Source organism: Panthera onca, chromosome D1 (assembly GCF_046562875.1).
Source record: "Panthera onca isolate mPanOnc1 chromosome D1, mPanOnc1 haplotype 2, whole genome shotgun sequence".
Classification (NCBI taxonomy): domain Eukaryota; kingdom Metazoa; phylum Chordata; class Mammalia; order Carnivora; family Felidae; genus Panthera; species Panthera onca.
The window spans coordinates 51752434-51771082 of record NC_138348.1 but is presented as its reverse complement, the minus strand read 5'-3'; the positions used below and the strand labels follow the sequence as shown (position 1 = coordinate 51771082).

The following is an 18649-nucleotide window of genomic DNA, read 5'->3' as shown; positions in this document are numbered from 1 at the left end:
GTTTTATGTGTATCTCTTACAAATAGCTGGAAGACATTTAGTCTGAGAGTCTATGTCTCGCAATAGATTTATCTCATTTATTATGATGACTGATAGGTTTGGACTTATTTTTTCCATCTTATTTTGATGTTTTCTATTTCCTGCAATTTCTGGTTGATTCTTCCTTGTGTTTCTTGTCTCTTGGTGGGTTGTTTACATTTTTGTTGCCATTATTGTCCTCTAATGATTTGGATGTTATACATTTTATTTTTCTCATAGTTGCCCAGGAACCACTCAATGCCTATTCATCCTTCTTAGTTTTAGAATCTTGACTGTTTCTTTTCATAAACTTGTGCTGGAGGAAGCCACTTAACTCTGTTCAGGGCAATGAAACATTAAGTGGAAGTCACCAAGAAAACTTTTAGAGGCATATCTAACCGGGATGTCATAGTGAGCATTTACTCCTGACTTATTGTCTGACCCTTGGATGAAATTTTTGGTGATAGAGAAGCTTTTACACAATGATAAAGGCAAAAGTCATATTAAAGATGGAGGAGAAGGAACATAAAAGGAGCTTTTTTTTTTTTTATGTTTTATTTTTGAGAGACAGAGAGAGACAGAGTGTAAGTGAGGGAGGGGCAGAGTGAGGGAAAAACAGAATCTAAAGCAGGCTCCAGGTTCTAAGCTGTCATCACAGAACCCGATGCAGGGCTTGAGCCCCACCAACAGTGAGATCATGACCTGAGCCAAAGTCGGACGCTTAACCGACTGAGCCACCAGGTGCCCCAAAACGAGTGTTGTTTTTATCGATACTGTTGGGCCAATATACCATTAAGGGATTTCTTATTGCGTTAAATAAACCTTTTACTTGCTTAAACTGCACTTTTTTCCAGTTTTCTCTCACTTGCAGCTGAATCCATATGTAAGAAATGTATACACCTGCTCAAAAGATGTAGCTGTTCCATTTACACTTTTTTTTTTTTTTTTTCAACGTTTTTTATTTATTTTTGGGACAGAGAGAGACAGAGCATGAACGGGGGAGGGGCAGAGAGAGAGGGAGACACAGAATCGGAAACAGGCTCCAGGCTCCGAGCTGTCAGCCCAGAGCCCGACGCGGGGCTCGAACTCACGGACCGCGAGATCGTGACCTGGCTGAAGTCGGACGCTTAACCGACTGCGCCACCCAGGCGCCCCGCCATTTACACTTTTATAACAATGTCTCTTTCATGTCTTTTTCTAAAAGCACTTTGTCAAGAAGGCCTTCTCTGGGTCACCCTATTTAAACTTGCAAACCCCCACTATCACCAGCATCCCTGACCCCTTTTTCTACTCTGTGTTTCCTTTGCTCATAGCACCTATAACCTTTTTATATAGAATATAAATTACTTATTTATTATTATATATTATTATATTATATATTATTGTATTTCTCCCCCCACCTCCAAGAGGGTAGGGATTTTTATTTGTTTCATTCACTGATATATCTGTAGTGCTTCTTATAGGTTATGTCATATAGTAGGTGCTCAGCGAGTGTTTTGAGTGAATGAATGCCAAGTGTGCATTTGTATCCATGTCTTTCTCCCTAGCAGAATAAGAACCTTTACTGTATTCTAATTTCCTTTCTCTCCTCTCTTCCTCTCCCCACCTTCCACCCTCCCTATTCCACTTATGTTCAGATCTTCTGGAATTTAATTCTGGATTGTTATGAACATTCTTGTTTTGTAGCCTGCTCATTTAGACCTGGCAATATGTTTTACAAATGTCTTTGCTCATCAAAGCTTCTTGTAGCTCTTATATTCATTTTCCTCTGTCAAAAATATACTGTTGTTTGTTTTGTTTCATTTTTTTCAGAGAGAATCTGTGGATGGTAAATGTTTAGAGTCTTTGTATATCTAAAAATGTCTTTATTCATCCCCAAATTTCAGTGTGATACTGTGGCTAGATACAGAATTACAGGTTAAAAAAATTCCTCAGAACTTTGAAGGTATTGAAGATATTGCCCCTTAGTGGTGAGGCTTTAAAAATGTATACTGATTACATACTTGTGTAGTAATTATTGTTGCTTTGTGTATGGTTTTATCCTAATTGGCACTCAGTAAGCCCTTTCAGCTTGAGAGATACATTCTTTTTATATGTCCTGTGGAACCACCTGTGCCAGGCATTATGTGAAGCAATAAATGCAATAAGATGTGACAGAGGCCTCGTCCTTGTAGAATTGCCAGTGCAGTGCACGAGTGACACGAGTAACTAGCTAGTGGTGATGCGTCGCACTATGGGCTGTGAAGTGGGAAGCACTCAAAGTATGGAGGGTATTTCTAGAGCGTGAAAGAGAACCTCTTGTCAAGCCCAAGGGCACATTTGTGTATGATGTGTGGCTCAGGCCTCAAGTGCCTTATGTCTGGGTCTCAGAAGACTGGGGTTTGAGCTCAGGTTGAGCAGAATACAATCTAATCACAGAGTCTACTGAGCATCAAAACAGACAGGAGAGCTTCAGGGACAGAAGGTCCATCTGGCCAAGCATGTCTTCCTGGTGTCTCCCCTCTGTTCCTCAACAGGACAAATCCTGAGAGGTGGCAACTGTCAGCAACCTCCCAGATGTGAGAAAGAGCCACCAAGAGGCTCTTAGACTTTTATCCCACATTCTTCATCCCCCAGTGGAAAGCCTCTGTCAGTGCCCCGAGGCAGCATCTGCTGTCACGTAAGGAGTATTATGCTAGCCAGCAGGCCACACCTCCCAGCCCTGCTGATTGGAATCCGTGTCCTGGAATTATTGCCCTACTTATCCAATCTTTCTCTTCTTTTGTGTAGCCTGTGTGTTAGTAAGCTTCTCTGTTTACACACACACACATTTTCTCTCTGAGTTCGATCCTTGAGGCCTTTAGCAGACAGGCCTGGCCTATCAAATTAGCACTGTGGCCTCTCAATGTATGTTCTCCATTTTGCATCTTCTCTGGTCACTAAAGGATTTCGGGGGCTAATCTCTACCAAAAAGCAGCCTTCCGTGGGTATATCGAGGTGCTAGGTTTCAGACTCTGAGACCCAAGAGTTTTGCACAGGCCAGCGGGTAGCCAGTTTGTTTTCTTTTCCCTTTGTCCAGTGAGTTTTCCACTCTCTATTCTGACAGGTTCATGAGGATACGTATCACATGCAACAGGGCCTGCAGGAGCGGCTGAAAAACTGCAAGAGGATCAGGACTGACCAACTCTCGGTGTATCTTCAGAAGGAACAGGGCCAGCAGCTGGAGCAGAAGCTGAGGCAGACAGAGGCGTGGTTGCTGCGGCTGGGACAGTTGGCCCGCCTGGTGGACCACATGATTGGCCAGAACCTTGTGTCTATCATAGAGGAGGAGATAACCTCCTTCGTGGCCAACATCCTGCAGGTAAGGGAGTGGATGGCATGTGTGGAGGCGGGACAGGCAGTCAAGGCCACATGGCAGACAGCAGATACTGACCTGTAGCCCCACGAGCTGTCCTGACCTTTCTTGACAGGCCCCAAGGCAGAATCCCTTTCTCTCAGCAGAGCTGGTCTTTGACGATTGTGGCCAGCTGTCTCATGAGCCATGTATTGAAAACATGATCCAGATTCTAACTGGGGGCCTGCAGTCTGTCAAGGCCTCTGCCCTGAAGGTATTCTGGACTGGGCAGGGGGGCTGGCTGCAGGAATTCCCAATTCTAATCCCCTGTGTAATCAGAAGTTCTCAGCCTGGTCTGAACTTAGTTCCTTGTTTTCTGTTTCTGCCCCCCTCTACCTGCCTTGGTGTGAAGGTAATGCAATCTACAGACCTGAAGACCCCCTGGGACTCCTTGATTTCTGAAGGTATTTAAGTAAGGAGACACAGGCAGGGGAGTAGGAAGGGTGGAAGGAGCAGGGAGAGTCACATGCACAGTGCCAATGGCATGGCCACAGAGTCAGGCCTTAGGTGTAGAGGGAGCAGCTATGACCTGGGTACTGCACACAGGTGTGGGGGGCGGGGGTTAGTGTGGGTGTGTCTTTGCTCACTCATGCCTGTGCTTGTGTGCATGTGTGTGCATCCAGTTGAGTGGAATGAGAGGTGTGTAAAAGAATGTAAGTACATTGTCCTTCCTCTCGTTCATTCAAAATCCGTGAAATTACTCTCTAATGTCATAATGGCATTTTGTTTACTATTAAATTTGATTGCCAAGTAAATTTGTACTTACTTGAAGAACTCTGCTTATTTGATATTTGCTTTATTTCAGACAACTCTGTTTCATTTCATGTAAGATAACCTATTAGTATTGAGCTATTATGGTGACCAGTTATTACTGGCTTTCAGTCCTCAAACTTGTTAACAATCAGGGAGGAAATACATGTTCACATTTCCTTTATTTGCAATACTAACCCAGTTACAAATAAAACCATTACATGCATTCAGGCACATCTGACATGTAAGTACTTAACCCCCACCACCGCCTTGACTCAACTAGTATGTTTTCAGCAGGATGATTTAAAGACATGAAGTTGGGCGCCTGGGTGGCTCAGTTGGTTAAGCCTCCGACTTCAGCTCAGGTCATGATCTCACAGTGTGTGAGTTTGAGCCCCGTGTCGGGCTCTGTGCTGACAGCTTGGAGCCTGGAACATGCTTCGATTCTGTGTCTCCCTCTCTCTCCACTCCTCCCCTGCTCACACTCTGACTCTCTCTCTCTCTCTCTCTCTCTCAAAAATAAATAAACATTAAAAATTTTTTTAAAAATAAAGACATGAAGTCAATTTTAGGAAATAGATGACAAGGAAGTGGAAGGTTCATTGAAAGCAGCACATGTCTTTTACAAATCACACCAATTGGGGCATATTTGTTCTCAAGCGAATCTAGGTTAAATGGTAGAGACTATTGATATTTGTTTTACATGGTCAGTGGAAAGAGGTAGGGCTCTAGAACCAAACACATTAGTTTACTAGCCTGTAAAATGGGAATTAGATATTTTTGTTAAAATACCTAACTTGCAGCATTAAAAGAGGTGATATGTCTAGTGTAGTGCTCAGCACATAATGATACATGCTAAAGATAGTAACTTCTTAGCATTATTAGTATTAAGGACTGAGGAAAACCAGAAATTTCACATTATTCTCTCATATTTTTTACTAATTCATGTTTTGGTATATTGTAGTATTTTTCTTTGAATGGCAAAACAAGCAAAAACCTTAAAATTTTATTCTAAATTATAATGAAAGTGAAAATATTCACTTGCAATGTCCTGGGTTATCCCGTCTACTTTTTTTTTTTTTTTTTTTTTTTTTTTGAGAGAGAGAGAGAGAGAGAGAGAGAATGAGAGAGAGAGAGAGAGTGAGAGAGAGAGAGCACACACAGAAGGGGCAGAGGGAGAGACTCTTAACCAGGCTCCACGCTCAGCGAGTACCCCAACTCAGGGCTTGATCCCACAATCTTGGGATCATGCATGACCTGAGCTGAAATCAAGAGTTGGATGCTCAATTGACTGAGTCACCCAGGCGCCCCTATCCCTTCTACTTTTAAAGGATCACCATGGACCGGTACATTTAGGCATGAAATGTCCTGATGCTTGTTATCTTACTTTCAAATGTTTTTGAGGAAAGAGAAAAGGAAAATGAAAGCAATGTGGGCAAAATGTTAATAATTGTTGAATCAAAGTGGATGGGTAAAAGGGGTTTGTAGTACTTTTAAACTTTCTTACATATTTGAGATTTTTCAAAACCAACATTTGAAGGAAAAAAAAAAAAGATCGACATGGAAAATCACAGTAATATCATGGAGGAACTAGAACCAAAGTTCTGATTTAGGATTTTTCTTAAATTCTTGATGAAAATTGGAGTAGTATTTAATAAAACTAAATATCTAGCAGTTAAAACAGAACTAGTGGTGTTTAAGAAACATACATCTATCTGAGAAATTTGTTACTTAAGTGAGGCAAAATGTGTACATCGTTTTAGCCAAATTACAAAATAATTTCAGTAGCTCTACTTATACATACAAACATGAAAAATCAGCCCCTTACAGTAGAAACTTACACACTGACTAGAGTCTGACCCCTAGAAGAAGACTCAATCTATTACTAATAACATAGTTGCAACATGTCTTGCAGTCTTTAAGCTTCATTCTCCAACATTTTCCACAGAACAGTCTTAGTACTAGAACCAAAAAAAGATGATCAATATTGTTACCCTTACAATCGTTTCAGGAATTTTGAGCAGTTTAAAAATAGGAAAATACAATCAGATAATGATTCTTCTCATCTGGCAGGTGTCAAGTTCAGGAACTTAAGGTTCTTACGTTAACTTTACCCAGATCAGTGTATCTTTTTGATATCTGTGGTAAGATAAATCTGTTACACTGAGAAGGGACAAAGGATTGCTCCATTTTTATTATAAACTCTTTCCTGTATGTTTTGGTTGGGGTGGTGTTGAAGTTAGTGTAGAGATAGAATGTAAACAATTAAACTGTCCTTACTGTATATTTTGGCCAAGGGGCTACATGTGGCAGGAAGGGTCTCTTGGGAGTGTGACACATAACGAGTATGACCAGCAAGAGGAAGAATAGAGGTAAGCATTGTAACAGTGACTAGACCAGAAATGGAAGAGAAGAGACACTTTTTTCCCAATCATCCTGTAAGAAATACTGAAGACATGAAAAGTATATAAATATGTTTGACGAGAAGCTTTTGCTGCTCTGTGGACTGAGCAGCAGTCTGAGTGACTCAATGTCTGAGTGACTCATTCAAGGAAACCTACAGTAAAGGTCTACATTATTTGGTTTTTCACAGTTAGATTGATATTTAAAAATGCAGCTCCAGGTTGACTTATACACACACACACACACACACACACACACACACACACATTATACTGATACATATCTATTTTAAATTGAAGCCCAAATCCCTCAGTGGTGACAGGTAATTTATGTTTCTTTGATTTAATTGATATCATATTTCTTATCATAAGAAAGCTTTATTTGACTCTTTCTTTCACTTGGCTATGAAGTTGTTAGTGACTTCTGTTTTGTTTTGTTGGGATATTGCATTCACCAAGTTGTATTAAAAATACACTAGCTTTTCTTTCCATGGCCCAGAATCACACATGAATTGACTGTATCGCACCGTATTGCTTGAGTGCTCCTGTGGGTCTTGGTACCTTCAATCATAGTTCTTCAACCTTGTCTCGTGTTTTGGAGCTCACAAAACAGAAAGTTACCAAATTCAAAGGCAGAAAAGATGTAATAGCACCACTCTTCACAGAAATGGAGACTAGAAAGTCAGGAAGAGAGCCACATCTCTCAAATTGGTGCTTATCCTTTTATCTCTACTTCTCTCTGTGCTTCTTCCCAGTTCCCCTGATTCTCTCCTAAAACTAGCTGTCTCTGCTTTCTTTGAACTTTCTGCTCCCTTATAACTATTGCTTCCAAATGACTTGGGCGTCCTGTGGTACCAACCCCATCCTTGACTCTAGATGATCTGTCAGTTAAGTTTTCCTGTATGTGTGACTGACTTATTTCAAATTTTCAAGAGAAGGAATATGATTGATTTAACCTACCCTATAGAGAGAACCACATATCCATTAGCTCTGGGAAGGGGAATGAGTTGTGTTACAAACTAGTTGGTTTTAGCTACAGGTAACAGCAGATCCTCTTAGAAGGGTATGTATAGTAGAGGAGGCTCCAATCTTTAGCTATGCTTGTATTGGCTATAAACCTACATTATGTAGGCCTAAATGTGCAAGTTGGGTTTGGATAACATGTTTCTAGCTCAGAGCTACGTAAGCAAAAAGGGGAATTTATTGGCTCCCATAACTAAAAAAATACATGGATGCAGCTGGATTCAGGCTGAGCTGGATTCAGCACCCAGGCAATGTCATTGAGGCTTTATTTCTCTTTGTCTTTTGACTTTGCTTACGTGTTTGAATTCTGAGTCACCGAGAATGCTTTTAGCTGGAAGTAACAGAAGTCCTGAGAGTAGCCTAATAGTGAAAACAATTCTCACATAATGAGAAGTCTCCAGGTAGGTGCTTCCAGGTTGTTTCAGTGGCTCAAAAATGTCATCAAGTATCAGGCTCCTCACGTCTGTCCCCTGCTTCTTTCTGGTTTTAGCTACAGGTAAGGGCAGAGCCTCTTAGAGTGGTGTGTGTGGTAGGGGAGGCTGTAATCAAAAAAGTTTTTTCAGGGCGCCTGAATGGCTCAGTTGATTGAGCATCCAACTCTTGATTTTGGCTCAGATCATAATCTCACAGTTTCGTGAGTTTGAGCCCTGTGTCAGGCTCTGCACTGGCTGGAAGGGTAGAGCTTGCTTGGGATTCTCTCTCTCTCTTCCTCTCTCTCTGCCCCTCTCCCACTTGTGCTGTCTCTGGCTGTCTCAAATAGATTAAACTAAAAAAAAAAAAGTTTTTTTTCATCCTTAGGCTTATTGCCTTATAAATGCAAGACAAGCTCCAACTCCAAGCATCCCATTCTTAAGCAAAATCAGGGGAAAGGGAAACAAACACTGGAGGGAAAGCTCTTCCTGCCCGACTCAGATTTTAAAAAATATTTTTAAAGGTTTTATTATTATCATTATTATTTTAAATAATTTATTGTCAAGTTAGCTAACATACAGTGTATACAGTGTGCCCTTGGCTTCGGGAGTAGATTCCCATGATTCATCGCTTACATACAGCACCCAGTGCTCATCCCAGCAAGTGCCCTCCTCAATGCCCATCACCCATTTCCCCACCCCTCCACCCTTCCCATCAACCCTTAGTTTGTTCTCTGTATCTAAGAGTCTCTTATCATTTGCCTCCCTCTCTGTTTGAAACTATTTTTTTTTCTAACTCTCACATTTTATCAGGAAAGGAAATCTTTTCCAGAAACTCCCCAGCAGACACACTTCTACATCTCATTGTAAAAATCTAGGTCATGTGGCTACCTCCAGCAGCAAGAAGGGCTGGGAAGTCAAATGGCTGACATTTCTAGTTTCTCGTGGAAGATGGACTCTACCACCACAGAAGAAGGGAGAAGGGAATAGCTATTGGGTAGTCAGCCAACATGCCTTCCAAGGTTCTAGTCTTCCATTCTCAAAACCTGGCAAGCAAGAGAATTACCAGCATTCTCCACAGCATCATTTCATACTATATTGTTTCCCTTCTAGTAACTGATATTTAGTAAAATCTCATTTAATTTTAGCTCTACAAGCAACAATGTATTTAAGCAGTCTGTGTTGATCAGTCTCTCAGTAATTTTGTTTGTCTGAAGCTAATTCTCTTTAGATTCCTCAGGAAGGGCTTGTGGAAGCAAAATTTTATTTCCCCTTTTGCCTGGATGCCTGAAACATTTCTTTTCTTTTTTTTCTTGAAATTCAGTAATTTTAGTAGAGTATGCTTGTTATTGAACATTCTGAGGCAGTATTCTCAGGTATGCTCTTTCAAAATGTAATTTTACGTCTTTTTTATTTCAGGAAAGTTTTCTTTTTTTTTTTTTTTTATTTTTTTAATGTTTATTTATTTTTGAGAGAGAGAGAGAGAGATGGAGCGTGAGCAGGTGAGGGGCAGAGACAGAGGAAGACTCAGAATCTGAAGCAGGCTCCAGGCTCCGAGCTGTCAGCACAGAGCCTGACATGGGGCTTGAACTCACGAACCGCGAGATCATGACCTGAGCTGAAGTCAGACGCTTAACCGACTGAGCCACCCAGGTGCCCCACAGGAAAGTTTTCTTGAAGTTTTTTAGTATTGATCTCTTCCCTTGCTTTGGTTTTTTCTTTAGGGACTCCTGTTACATGTATGTTAGATCCTTATCATCTATCCCAAATATTTGTCCCTTTATCTTGAAATTAAAAAAAAAAAACCACTATTTCCTTTTTATTTTATAGTTATCCTTTTTTTACATTTTATTTCTCTTAAGGTATTACCTGTTAAGTTTCTTTGCTCTCAAATTCCTTTTAAGTTTCCATTCTGAAATGATTTTTCCCTTTATTTCTAATTATTTCCTGAGTTCTATCAAATGATTTCTGAATTTTTCTAATTCTGATATGTGTTCTTCTTTCATGACTTATATAAGTTTCCTAGTGTCTTTTATCTTGTTTTGCAATGGGCTTGTTTTACTGTTTCTTGATATGTTTCCATTGTCTTTAAAGATGTTATTCTGGGGGCGCCTGGGTGGCTCAGTCGGTTAAGCGTCCAACTTTGGCTCAGGTCACGATCTCACGGTCCGTGAGTTCGAGCCCCGCGTTGGGCTCTGGGCTGATGGCTCAGAGCCTGGAGCCTGCTTCTGATTCTGTGTCTCCCTCTCTCTCTGCCCCTCCCCCGTTCATGCTCTGTCTCTCTCTGTCTCAAAAATAAATAAACGTTCAAAAAAAATTAAAAAAAAAAAAAAAAGATGTTATTCTGTCCGGATTCTTTTTTCTTATAAAAGTTTTGTACGAGTTTGATGTTGATACTTTTCTGTTGCTCACCTTTGAAAAAATGGCTTTTCTGAACTTTTAGGAAGAGGTGAGGTTCAAAATGGCTTTCTAACCTCTCTGTTTCCTTTTCTATTGTTTTTCTGTAGTGTTCAAAAACTGGTGGCCAGCATTCTGAGATTTCCTGGTTTCTGTTTTGCTCTCCCAGTTTTGTCTGGACCTTTTCTCTTTTTCTCTATTGCTTCCACTCTGCTCAGTTTTAATTTCACCCCCAGCACTTTCTCCTTCTTGTCAAGCTCTGTCCCAGAAGGGACCCTGGCCAGTTGGTTTCAGGAGTCCATCGGGCATAGATTGCTTCAGCTCCTACAGACTTCATTGCTTTTGGAGTGGGAAAACTCCCTCCACTTTCACCTCCTGTTCTCAGATTTGCCCTCTGATCCCCAGGAAATGCCTTTGGGCTGTATTGGAGTTTTCCTAGTCTCAGGTCTGTCAGTTGTGTCTTTATTCCCCTCTGCTTCCTCCCCTACAAATGACAATGTCATGTAACTCTTGAGGCTGTAGGTGCTTTGTCCCCACCCACTTGCATTTTGGGGTTTGTAAGGATCTCTTAGCCCCATTTTCACTAAAATGTTATCATTGGGTTTGGGGTTTTACTGTCTAATTGATCTGTCACTTTTATGTCCTTTTATGTGGGAATTTGGGAGAGATTTCAAAATTGTGCTGTCACTCCCACCATTTTTCCAGAATCCCTCCTAGTATTATTTTTAAAGGGTCGTTCTTGATGTTATGTGAGGCAGAGACTGTAAGGTGTTGGAAGCAAGGGCCCAAAGCAGGGAGAGGAGTTAGAAGGGCATTGCAGTAATGCCCTTCTAACTGAAAATCTAATAGTGACTTGGGCTGAGGTAAGGGGGCAGGTGGTGGTAATGGTGATGAGAGTTGGTTGGATTCTGGATATATTTTTAATGTAGACTCAGTGGGATTTTGTGATGGTTGGGTGTGTTGTATGTTAGGTTAAGAGTCAAAGATAACTCAAGTTTTTGACTGGAGCAAGTGGAAGGATGGTGTTTCCATTTACTGAAGTTGGAAGACTGCAAGTAGAGTAGTTTGGGGTAAGGGAGAAATCAGAGATCTTTTTTTTTAATTTTTAACATTTATTCATTTTTGAGACAGAGAGAGAAAGAGAGAGAGAGAGAGAGACAGAATGTGAGCCAGGGAGGGGCAGAGAGAGAGGGAGACACAGAATCTGAAGCAGGCTCCAGGTTCTGAGCTGTCAGCAAAGAGCCTGACATAGGCTCAAACTCACAAACCATGATCTGAGCCAAAGTCGGATGCTTAACCGAATGAGCCATCCAGGAGCCCCTTGAGGTACATGTTAGACGTCCAAGTAGAGATGTGGAATAGGCAATTGTTTAAATGGGATTGGGATTCAGTGAGAGATCTGAACTAGACATAAATTTGAGAACAAATAGATGGTATTTAAAACCATGAAACTGGATGAGTTCTTCTAGAAACTACAGATGGAGAAGAGAAGAGACCTGAGAACTGAGACTTGTTGGTGGGGGCGGGGGGGAATGTATGTTTAGGTGTTGGTACTATGCATCTAATTTCTGAACATTTCAATGCTTCCCCCCACTTTTTTTTTTCAGTTTATTTTTTGTGTGAGAGACAGAGAGAGTGCATGTGGGGGAGGGGCAGAGAGAGAGGGGGACAGAGGGGGACAGGGGAAGCAGACTCTGTGCCGACAGCAGAGAGCCCAGTGTGGGCCTCGAACTCATGAATCGTGAGATCATGACCTGAGCCAAAGTGGGATGCTTAACTGACTGAGCCAGCCAGGTGCCCATCAACCCCTTTTTGCACAAAGTTTTAACACAAATACTGAAATTGGCACTTAGCCGGTTTCTAAGAAGTTAAAGGAAAAGCCAGGCTCAAGGATATTCCTTAAGACATACTGAGGACTGGCATGTTCAACATCTTTGCCACCTCTTCCTCTGTTCCACAGAGGCTGGAGTTTTTCCCAGATCTCCTTATAGCTAGATGTTGTATGTGCTTGAGATCTCCAAGAGATTTCAGTTCAGAATTAAGGTAAGAGGGGGAGAGAGCCAACGCATATGCCATCCATTCTGCTGGAGGAGATCATAACAGAGGTAGTGTGCTTTTGTAGCTGCTGATATGGCAGTGACATCCCAATTTGCCAGGCAGCACAGAGCCATAGATGCTCAGCCTCGAGTGTTTTTGTTTGTCAGACGTTCCAACTATTTGCAACTCATTTAATATCCCATAACAATTCCCTTTCTGCATATACTAACTAAATTCTGTTTTCTGAACCTGAGCCATAACTAGTAAATTCCCTCAGTGGGTTGGTGTTTGTAATATAGATGTATGTGTAAACTCACTCAGGAGCAGGGAGTGTGTGTGTGTGTGTGTGTGCGCACGCGCATGTGTGTGTGTGTGTGTGTGTGTGTGTGTGTGTAATGTACACACTCAGGTAGGGAGAGAGGTTGTGTGGAGGCCCTGAAGGGCACTCATGGACAATTTTGGCATGTGTCCCACTAGAAGAAGATGAAGAGGAGGACTCAAACAAGGAATTCATCATGCCCAAGCTCCAGGGCCAGCCTAGCGATGCTGTGCACATCTTTTGTGGCCCAAATATAGGATTGGTGTGGCCCTGGAAGTCTCACACAGTTAGTGAAGCCCTGGAGGTCCGTGGGTGCCGGCTGCGGGGTCAGTACTTGCCCCCCAATTATAAGCAGCTGCAAGAAGACCTGGACAACAGTCCTCGAATCCAGCAGGCACTGACTCTGCAGCAGGCCTTGCTGGAGGTGAGAAAAGAGGTTTAAGCAGTGGGGTCATGCCCACTAATACCAATCATAGCCACCCACCTCTGCCCTAAGCACCTTGTCTGTACCTAGGGCATGCTGTGGGAGGTGAAGGAATTCTGCAAGGAACATCACTGGATGACAGGCATTCATAAGTTCCTGCAAGCCTGGGGGCCTCAGAAGCTGGAGTCCATGAGAGGTTGTCCCATCAAGAACTACATGATGCTGGTGAGCCGCGTGAACATGTGGCAGATGGATGTCTCCAATATACCTAAGAAGTTGATCACAAAAGGCAGATTGCTGCAGCTGAACTGCTATCACATACAGGCAGAGATGGGTGAGTGCTGCTTATCCTCTTTCCTTTCCTTCCACCTTCCTTATCTCATCCGCATGGCCCTCCTTGGGCCTGGAAATGTCCTTTCAAGGACTTTTGGTGAAGGCCCCTCATTGGACCTCTAGAGCCTCCCAAAGTCCCAGGTCCCAGCCCCTTCCCTTTGCAAGTAAAGGTGTGATCATTACAGATGATAGCCTCTCCATCTGTTTTGGCACTACTCATTCCCCATGCTCTTTGGGAAACATGTTTCTGTCACCTGACACTTTCTATTTTTCTGGCATGGAAGTAGTTCAAACCAAATGTGAGTGAGAAAAATCTTAGCCTACTCCTTAGGCTAGTGAGCTCAGTTTCTTTGCAGATATTCTCAGGAATCAAGAGTGCCCTTCCCCACACGCAGCAGAGTCAAAATTGACACTATAAGTTGCATGTATAAAATGTTAGTCTCCTTAACTGATGTCCTCTTACTCTGTAGTCCTAACTTCTGCAGATGGCGGAAGAATGTATTCCAATTGAAAATGAAAGCACTTTTCATTTAAAGCAGCACTTTTGGTTTAATTCAGTCTATTTTGGGTATTTGGTCAATTCAAAATTCGTACTACAGTTCTGAGTTGTTTTTATTCTCAAGTGTCCTCTGCTCCTCTTCCTCCCCAAGATGGCAGCTGGCATTGGAGAGGGCTGCTGGGCTGTGTGCTCTTCTTTGCTGACTTCTGTCAACCCTTACTGCGGTGTGATACATCCATTCCTGGTCTCTGCCCTCCTTCTGACATTGCTGCTGCAGCATCTGGTGCAGCTATGGCCTGAGCTAGTGTAACTGTGTGTGTTCTCTTGGCTAGTAGGAGCTCAGAATGTCTACCTTTGCTAACTCAGCCCTGCATTGGATCCTGCTGGCTTTGCAGATCCATGGGATTTTAGTCAACCCTTCATTCGATCTTTGTCTTGGGCTGGCCACTCCCATAGCTTCTGCTTCAGGGTCCCTCACCCCTCTACATTGGAACCCATCCAGGCCCACTGGTTATTAAATCTCTATTATCTTATGTATCCCCTGCCATTTGGAAGTTATGGGGGACTTTGGGAGCATTGTATTTAGCCCTCTTTCTGCTGCAACACATCACATGATTTCTACCCTGCTATGGATATCTCATGTTAGCATGTGGGCAATCTGCAAGGTGATATCTTCCCTAAGTTCCACATGGAAGGTGGAGCTGAAACCCATTCTGTAATCTGTTTCCTCCTCAACCATCTCAGTTTCCCTCTTGTCTCTTATCTACCCCCACTAGACCAAGGCCTAGTTGTTGGTCTCTCTGGGTCTCTGAGAAATCTGGTTTAAAACCTAGTTTTGGTCCTCTTTTTTTCCCCCCTCCTTTCCAATGGGAAGGATGTCTAATGCTATTGTTTACTAGCTAAAGTGTCTCTGCCTAGAAACTGGTCTTAGAAAGGTTCACAGTGGGGTAGATTGGGAAGCCATTGATTTGCACTTCTAGGAAACAGAAAGGTGGTTCCATTTTCTCACCTAGCTCCCAATAACCAATAGTGTCTGCTTCCTGCAGAAAGAATGTTCTATCAGACCCATGGTCCCCAGGGCTGCTTTCTTTATGAAGGTGGGTGGCTTTGGGTGGCTCTGAAAGAGCTTTCTTGAAAGTGCTTGCCTGCCTCACCCTCCTTGTCTTTCCTTTTCAACAAATAAAAGCACATGCCAAATTATGTAGCTTTTGGGCCACAAACTCCCCACTTTGCCCTTCCTCAACCCCACCTAAATGTATAGGGGATTCAGGCTGGCATGGGAGGAATAGGGAGGGCCTGTGGTTAGCCAACCTTCTTTCTGACCTTGGCTTTGCTCCAATGTTGTTCAGGAAGCCTCTGTTCTTTCTAGTTTGTTAGATTCTTCGTCCTTAGTCCAAGATCAGCTGGCCTCTTCAAGAAGAGCGGATGGAGAGAAAACCATGGGGTTCAGAATCATGGCTCTGCTTTTCACTGGCTGTGTGACCTCAGGTCACTGTTCAGTTCATTTATTTGTAACGACATGATAATGCAGTCACCCACAGGGTTATGATAAGGAGGAGTAAATGAGATATTTTTTGCAGTGTTTTTAGCATTGAATAAGGCATGCAACAGGTGCTTGATTTTTTCATTTAACCTTATCCCCTTCTGTCTACTCTCATTCTTCTTGTGATCTAATTTTGTCTACTTGTCCTCCAACTCTGTTCGTCTTCTGCCTGGGCTTCCCTGCACTGTGAATGACATAATTATTCACTCTTGTGAGTTAGTGTTCATCATTTATTCTTCCCTCTCCCTAACTCCACCACATACAACCTGTCACCAAATCTCTTCCATTCTTCTACCTCCTAAATATCTCTCAAATCTGTCTTCCCATCCATCTCCAACTTCTAACCCCCAGCAGCCCTCTGGTATTTTCAGTCTGTCGCTGATTTACACCATATGATGTCGCTGTTGAGCTCCTTTCTGCCATCACCTGCCTGATACTGCTGGTCTAAAAAGCAGCACAGGGGTACCTGGGTGGCTTAGTCAGTTAAGCGTCTGACTTTGGCTCAGGTCGTGATCTCACAGTTTGTGAGTTTAAGCCCCATGTCGGGCTCTGTGCTGACATCTCAAAGCCTGAAGCCTGCTTCAGATTCTGTATCTTCCTCTCTCTCTGCTCTTCCCCTGCTCATGTGCTGTCTCTCTCTCAAAGATAAAGATTTAAAAAAAATTTTTTTTAAGCAGCACAATTGCAACAGCCTAGCTACTGCTAGAGGGCACAGGGATAGTCTGGAAAAGGAGATGTTCTCTTCCTTGTGTTCTGTTCAACCTTGGATGTCCCTCCATGGCTTCCCTCTCTCTTGGTTTTCTCGGTCTCATCTCTTGGTATTGAGTCCTATTGGTTACTTCCTTCGAAGCTCCAGATGGGTCATACCCAGTGTGTCTCAATTATCTGTCCCTGGAACTCACTACCTCACTTTCTAGTTGCAGAGATGCTCATACAGGATAAGTCAGTTTATTTTCACCCCTCAAAACATAAAATAGAACAGAATGGCGCCAGGCTGCCTCAGTTTGAATATTTGCCCTGCCACTGTATGATATATTTTTTAAGTTTTTATTTAAATTCTGGGTAGTTAACATACAGTGTAACATTAATTTCAGGTGTAAAATATAGCGATTCAGCACTTCTCTGCAGCACCCAGTGCTCATCACAAGTGCACTCCTTAATCCCCATCACCTGTTTAACCAATGCCCTCACCCACTTCCCTTCTGGCAACCATCAGTTTCTTCTCTATATAGTTAAGAGTCTGTTTCTTGGTTTGCCTTTCTTTCTCTTTTTTTTTCCTTTGCTCATTTGTTTTGTTTCTTAAATTCCATATGAGTGAAAACGTATTGTATTTGTCTCTCTCCAACTGACTTACTTTGCTTAGCATAGTATTCTAGCTCCATCCATATTGTTGCAAATGACAAGATTTCATTCTTTTTATGGCTGAATAAGATGATATGATATAATTTATTTAACATAAATCATATATAATATAATAATATATAATATTTTATTCTATACGCACACACACCACATCTTCTTTACCCATTCATCAGTGGATGGAACTTGGGCTGCTTCTATAATTTGGCTATTGTAGATAATGCTGCTGTAAACACTGGGATGCATATATCCCTTTGGATTAGTATTTTTGTATATTTTGAGTAAATGCTCAGTAGTGTGATTGCTGGATCATAGGGTAGTTCTATTTTTAACTTTTCGAGGAACCTCCATACTGTTTCCTACAGTGGCTGCAACAGTTTGCATTCCTACCAACAGTGTAATTGAGTTCCCCTTTCTCCACATTATCACCAAGACTTGTGGTTTCTTGTGTTGTTGATTTTAGCCATTCTGACAGGTGTGAGGTGATATCTCATAGTTTTGACTTGCATTTCACTGATGATGCGTGATGATGAACATTTTTTTATGTGCCTGTTACCCTTCTGAATGTCTTTTTTTGGAAAAATGTCTATTCATGCCTTCTGCCCATTTCTTAATTGGATTATTCATTTTTTGAGTGTTGTGTTTTATAAGTTCTTTATATATATATTTTACATTTATCAGATATGTCATTTGCAAAAATCATCTCTATTCTGTAAGTTGCCTTTTAGCTTTGTTGATTGTTTTCCTTTGTTGTGCAGAAGCTTTTTATTTTGATGAAGTCCCAATAGTTTATTTTTGCTTTTGTTTCTCTTGCCTCAGAAGATATATCGAAAAAGAAGTTGCTATGGCCAATGTCAAAGAGGTTACTGCCTGTATTCTCTTCTAGGATTTTTATGGTTTCAGGTCTCACATTTAGGTCTTTAATTCATTTTGAATTTATTTTTGTGTATGGTATAAGAATGTAGTCTAGTTTCACTTTTTTGCATGTAGCTGTCCAGTTTTCCCACACTACTTGTTGAAGAGACAGTCTTTTTCCCATTGGATATTCTTTCCTGCTTTGTGAAGGTTAATTGGCCATACAGCTGTGGGTTCATTTCTGGATTTTCTATTCTGTTCCATTGATCTATGTGTCTATTTTTATGCCAGTACCATACTGCTTTGATTACTACATTACTGCTTTGTAATGTAACTTGAAGTCCAGAATTGTGATGCCTCCAACTTTGCTTTTCTTTTTCAAGATTGCCTTGGCTATTCTGGGTCTTTTGTGGTTCCATACAAATTTTAAGACTGTTGGTTCTAGCTCTGTGAAAGATGCTATTGGCATTTTGATAGGGATTGCATTAAATGTGTAGATTGCTTTGGGTAGTATAGACATTTTAACAATATTTGTTCTTTGAATTCACAAGCATGGGATGTCTTTCCATTTCTTTGTGTCAGCTTCAGTTTCTTTCATCAGTGTTTTATAGTTTTCAGAATACAGATCTTTCACCTCTTTTGTTAAGTCTATTCCTAGGTATCTTATTGTTTTTGGTGCAGCTATAAGTGGGATTAATTCCTTAATTTTTCTTTCTGCTGCTTCTTTACTGATGTATAGAAATGCAATAGATTTCTGTATGTTGATTTTATATCCTGAGACTTTACTGAATTTGTTTCTCAGATCTAGCAGTTTTTTAGTGGTCTTTTGGGTTTTCTTTTTTTTTTTTTTAATTTTTAAAAATTTATCTATATATTTAGAGAGAGAGAGAGAGAGAGCACATGCGCA

At 41.5% G+C, this 18649-nt stretch overlaps 1 protein-coding gene across 22 annotated transcripts in view; it reads left to right on the top strand.

Moving 5' to 3' along the window:
• Positions 1-18649, top strand: part of DNHD1 (dynein heavy chain domain 1) — a 92971-nt gene that overhangs the window by 31232 nt on the left and 43090 nt on the right. For 17 of the 22 annotated variants that reach the window (XR_013550138.2, XR_013550139.2, XM_078433151.2 and 14 more), the window contains 5 exons: positions 3104-3358; positions 3468-3605; positions 3744-3795; positions 12888-13153; positions 13244-13487. Coding sequence is in view for 20 of the 22 variants with exons in the window: in XM_078433151.2 (XP_078289277.2) it covers positions 3104-3358; positions 3468-3605; positions 3744-3795; positions 12888-13153; positions 13244-13487 (955 nt within the window). In the remaining 2 variants the exon portion in view is untranslated. Of the gene's footprint in view, positions 1-3103; positions 3359-3467; positions 3606-3743; positions 3796-12887; positions 13154-13243; positions 13488-18649 lie in introns of those variants that run through there. The other 5 variants (XM_078433153.2, XM_078433157.2, XM_078433154.2 and 2 more) reach the window with 5 other exon arrangements.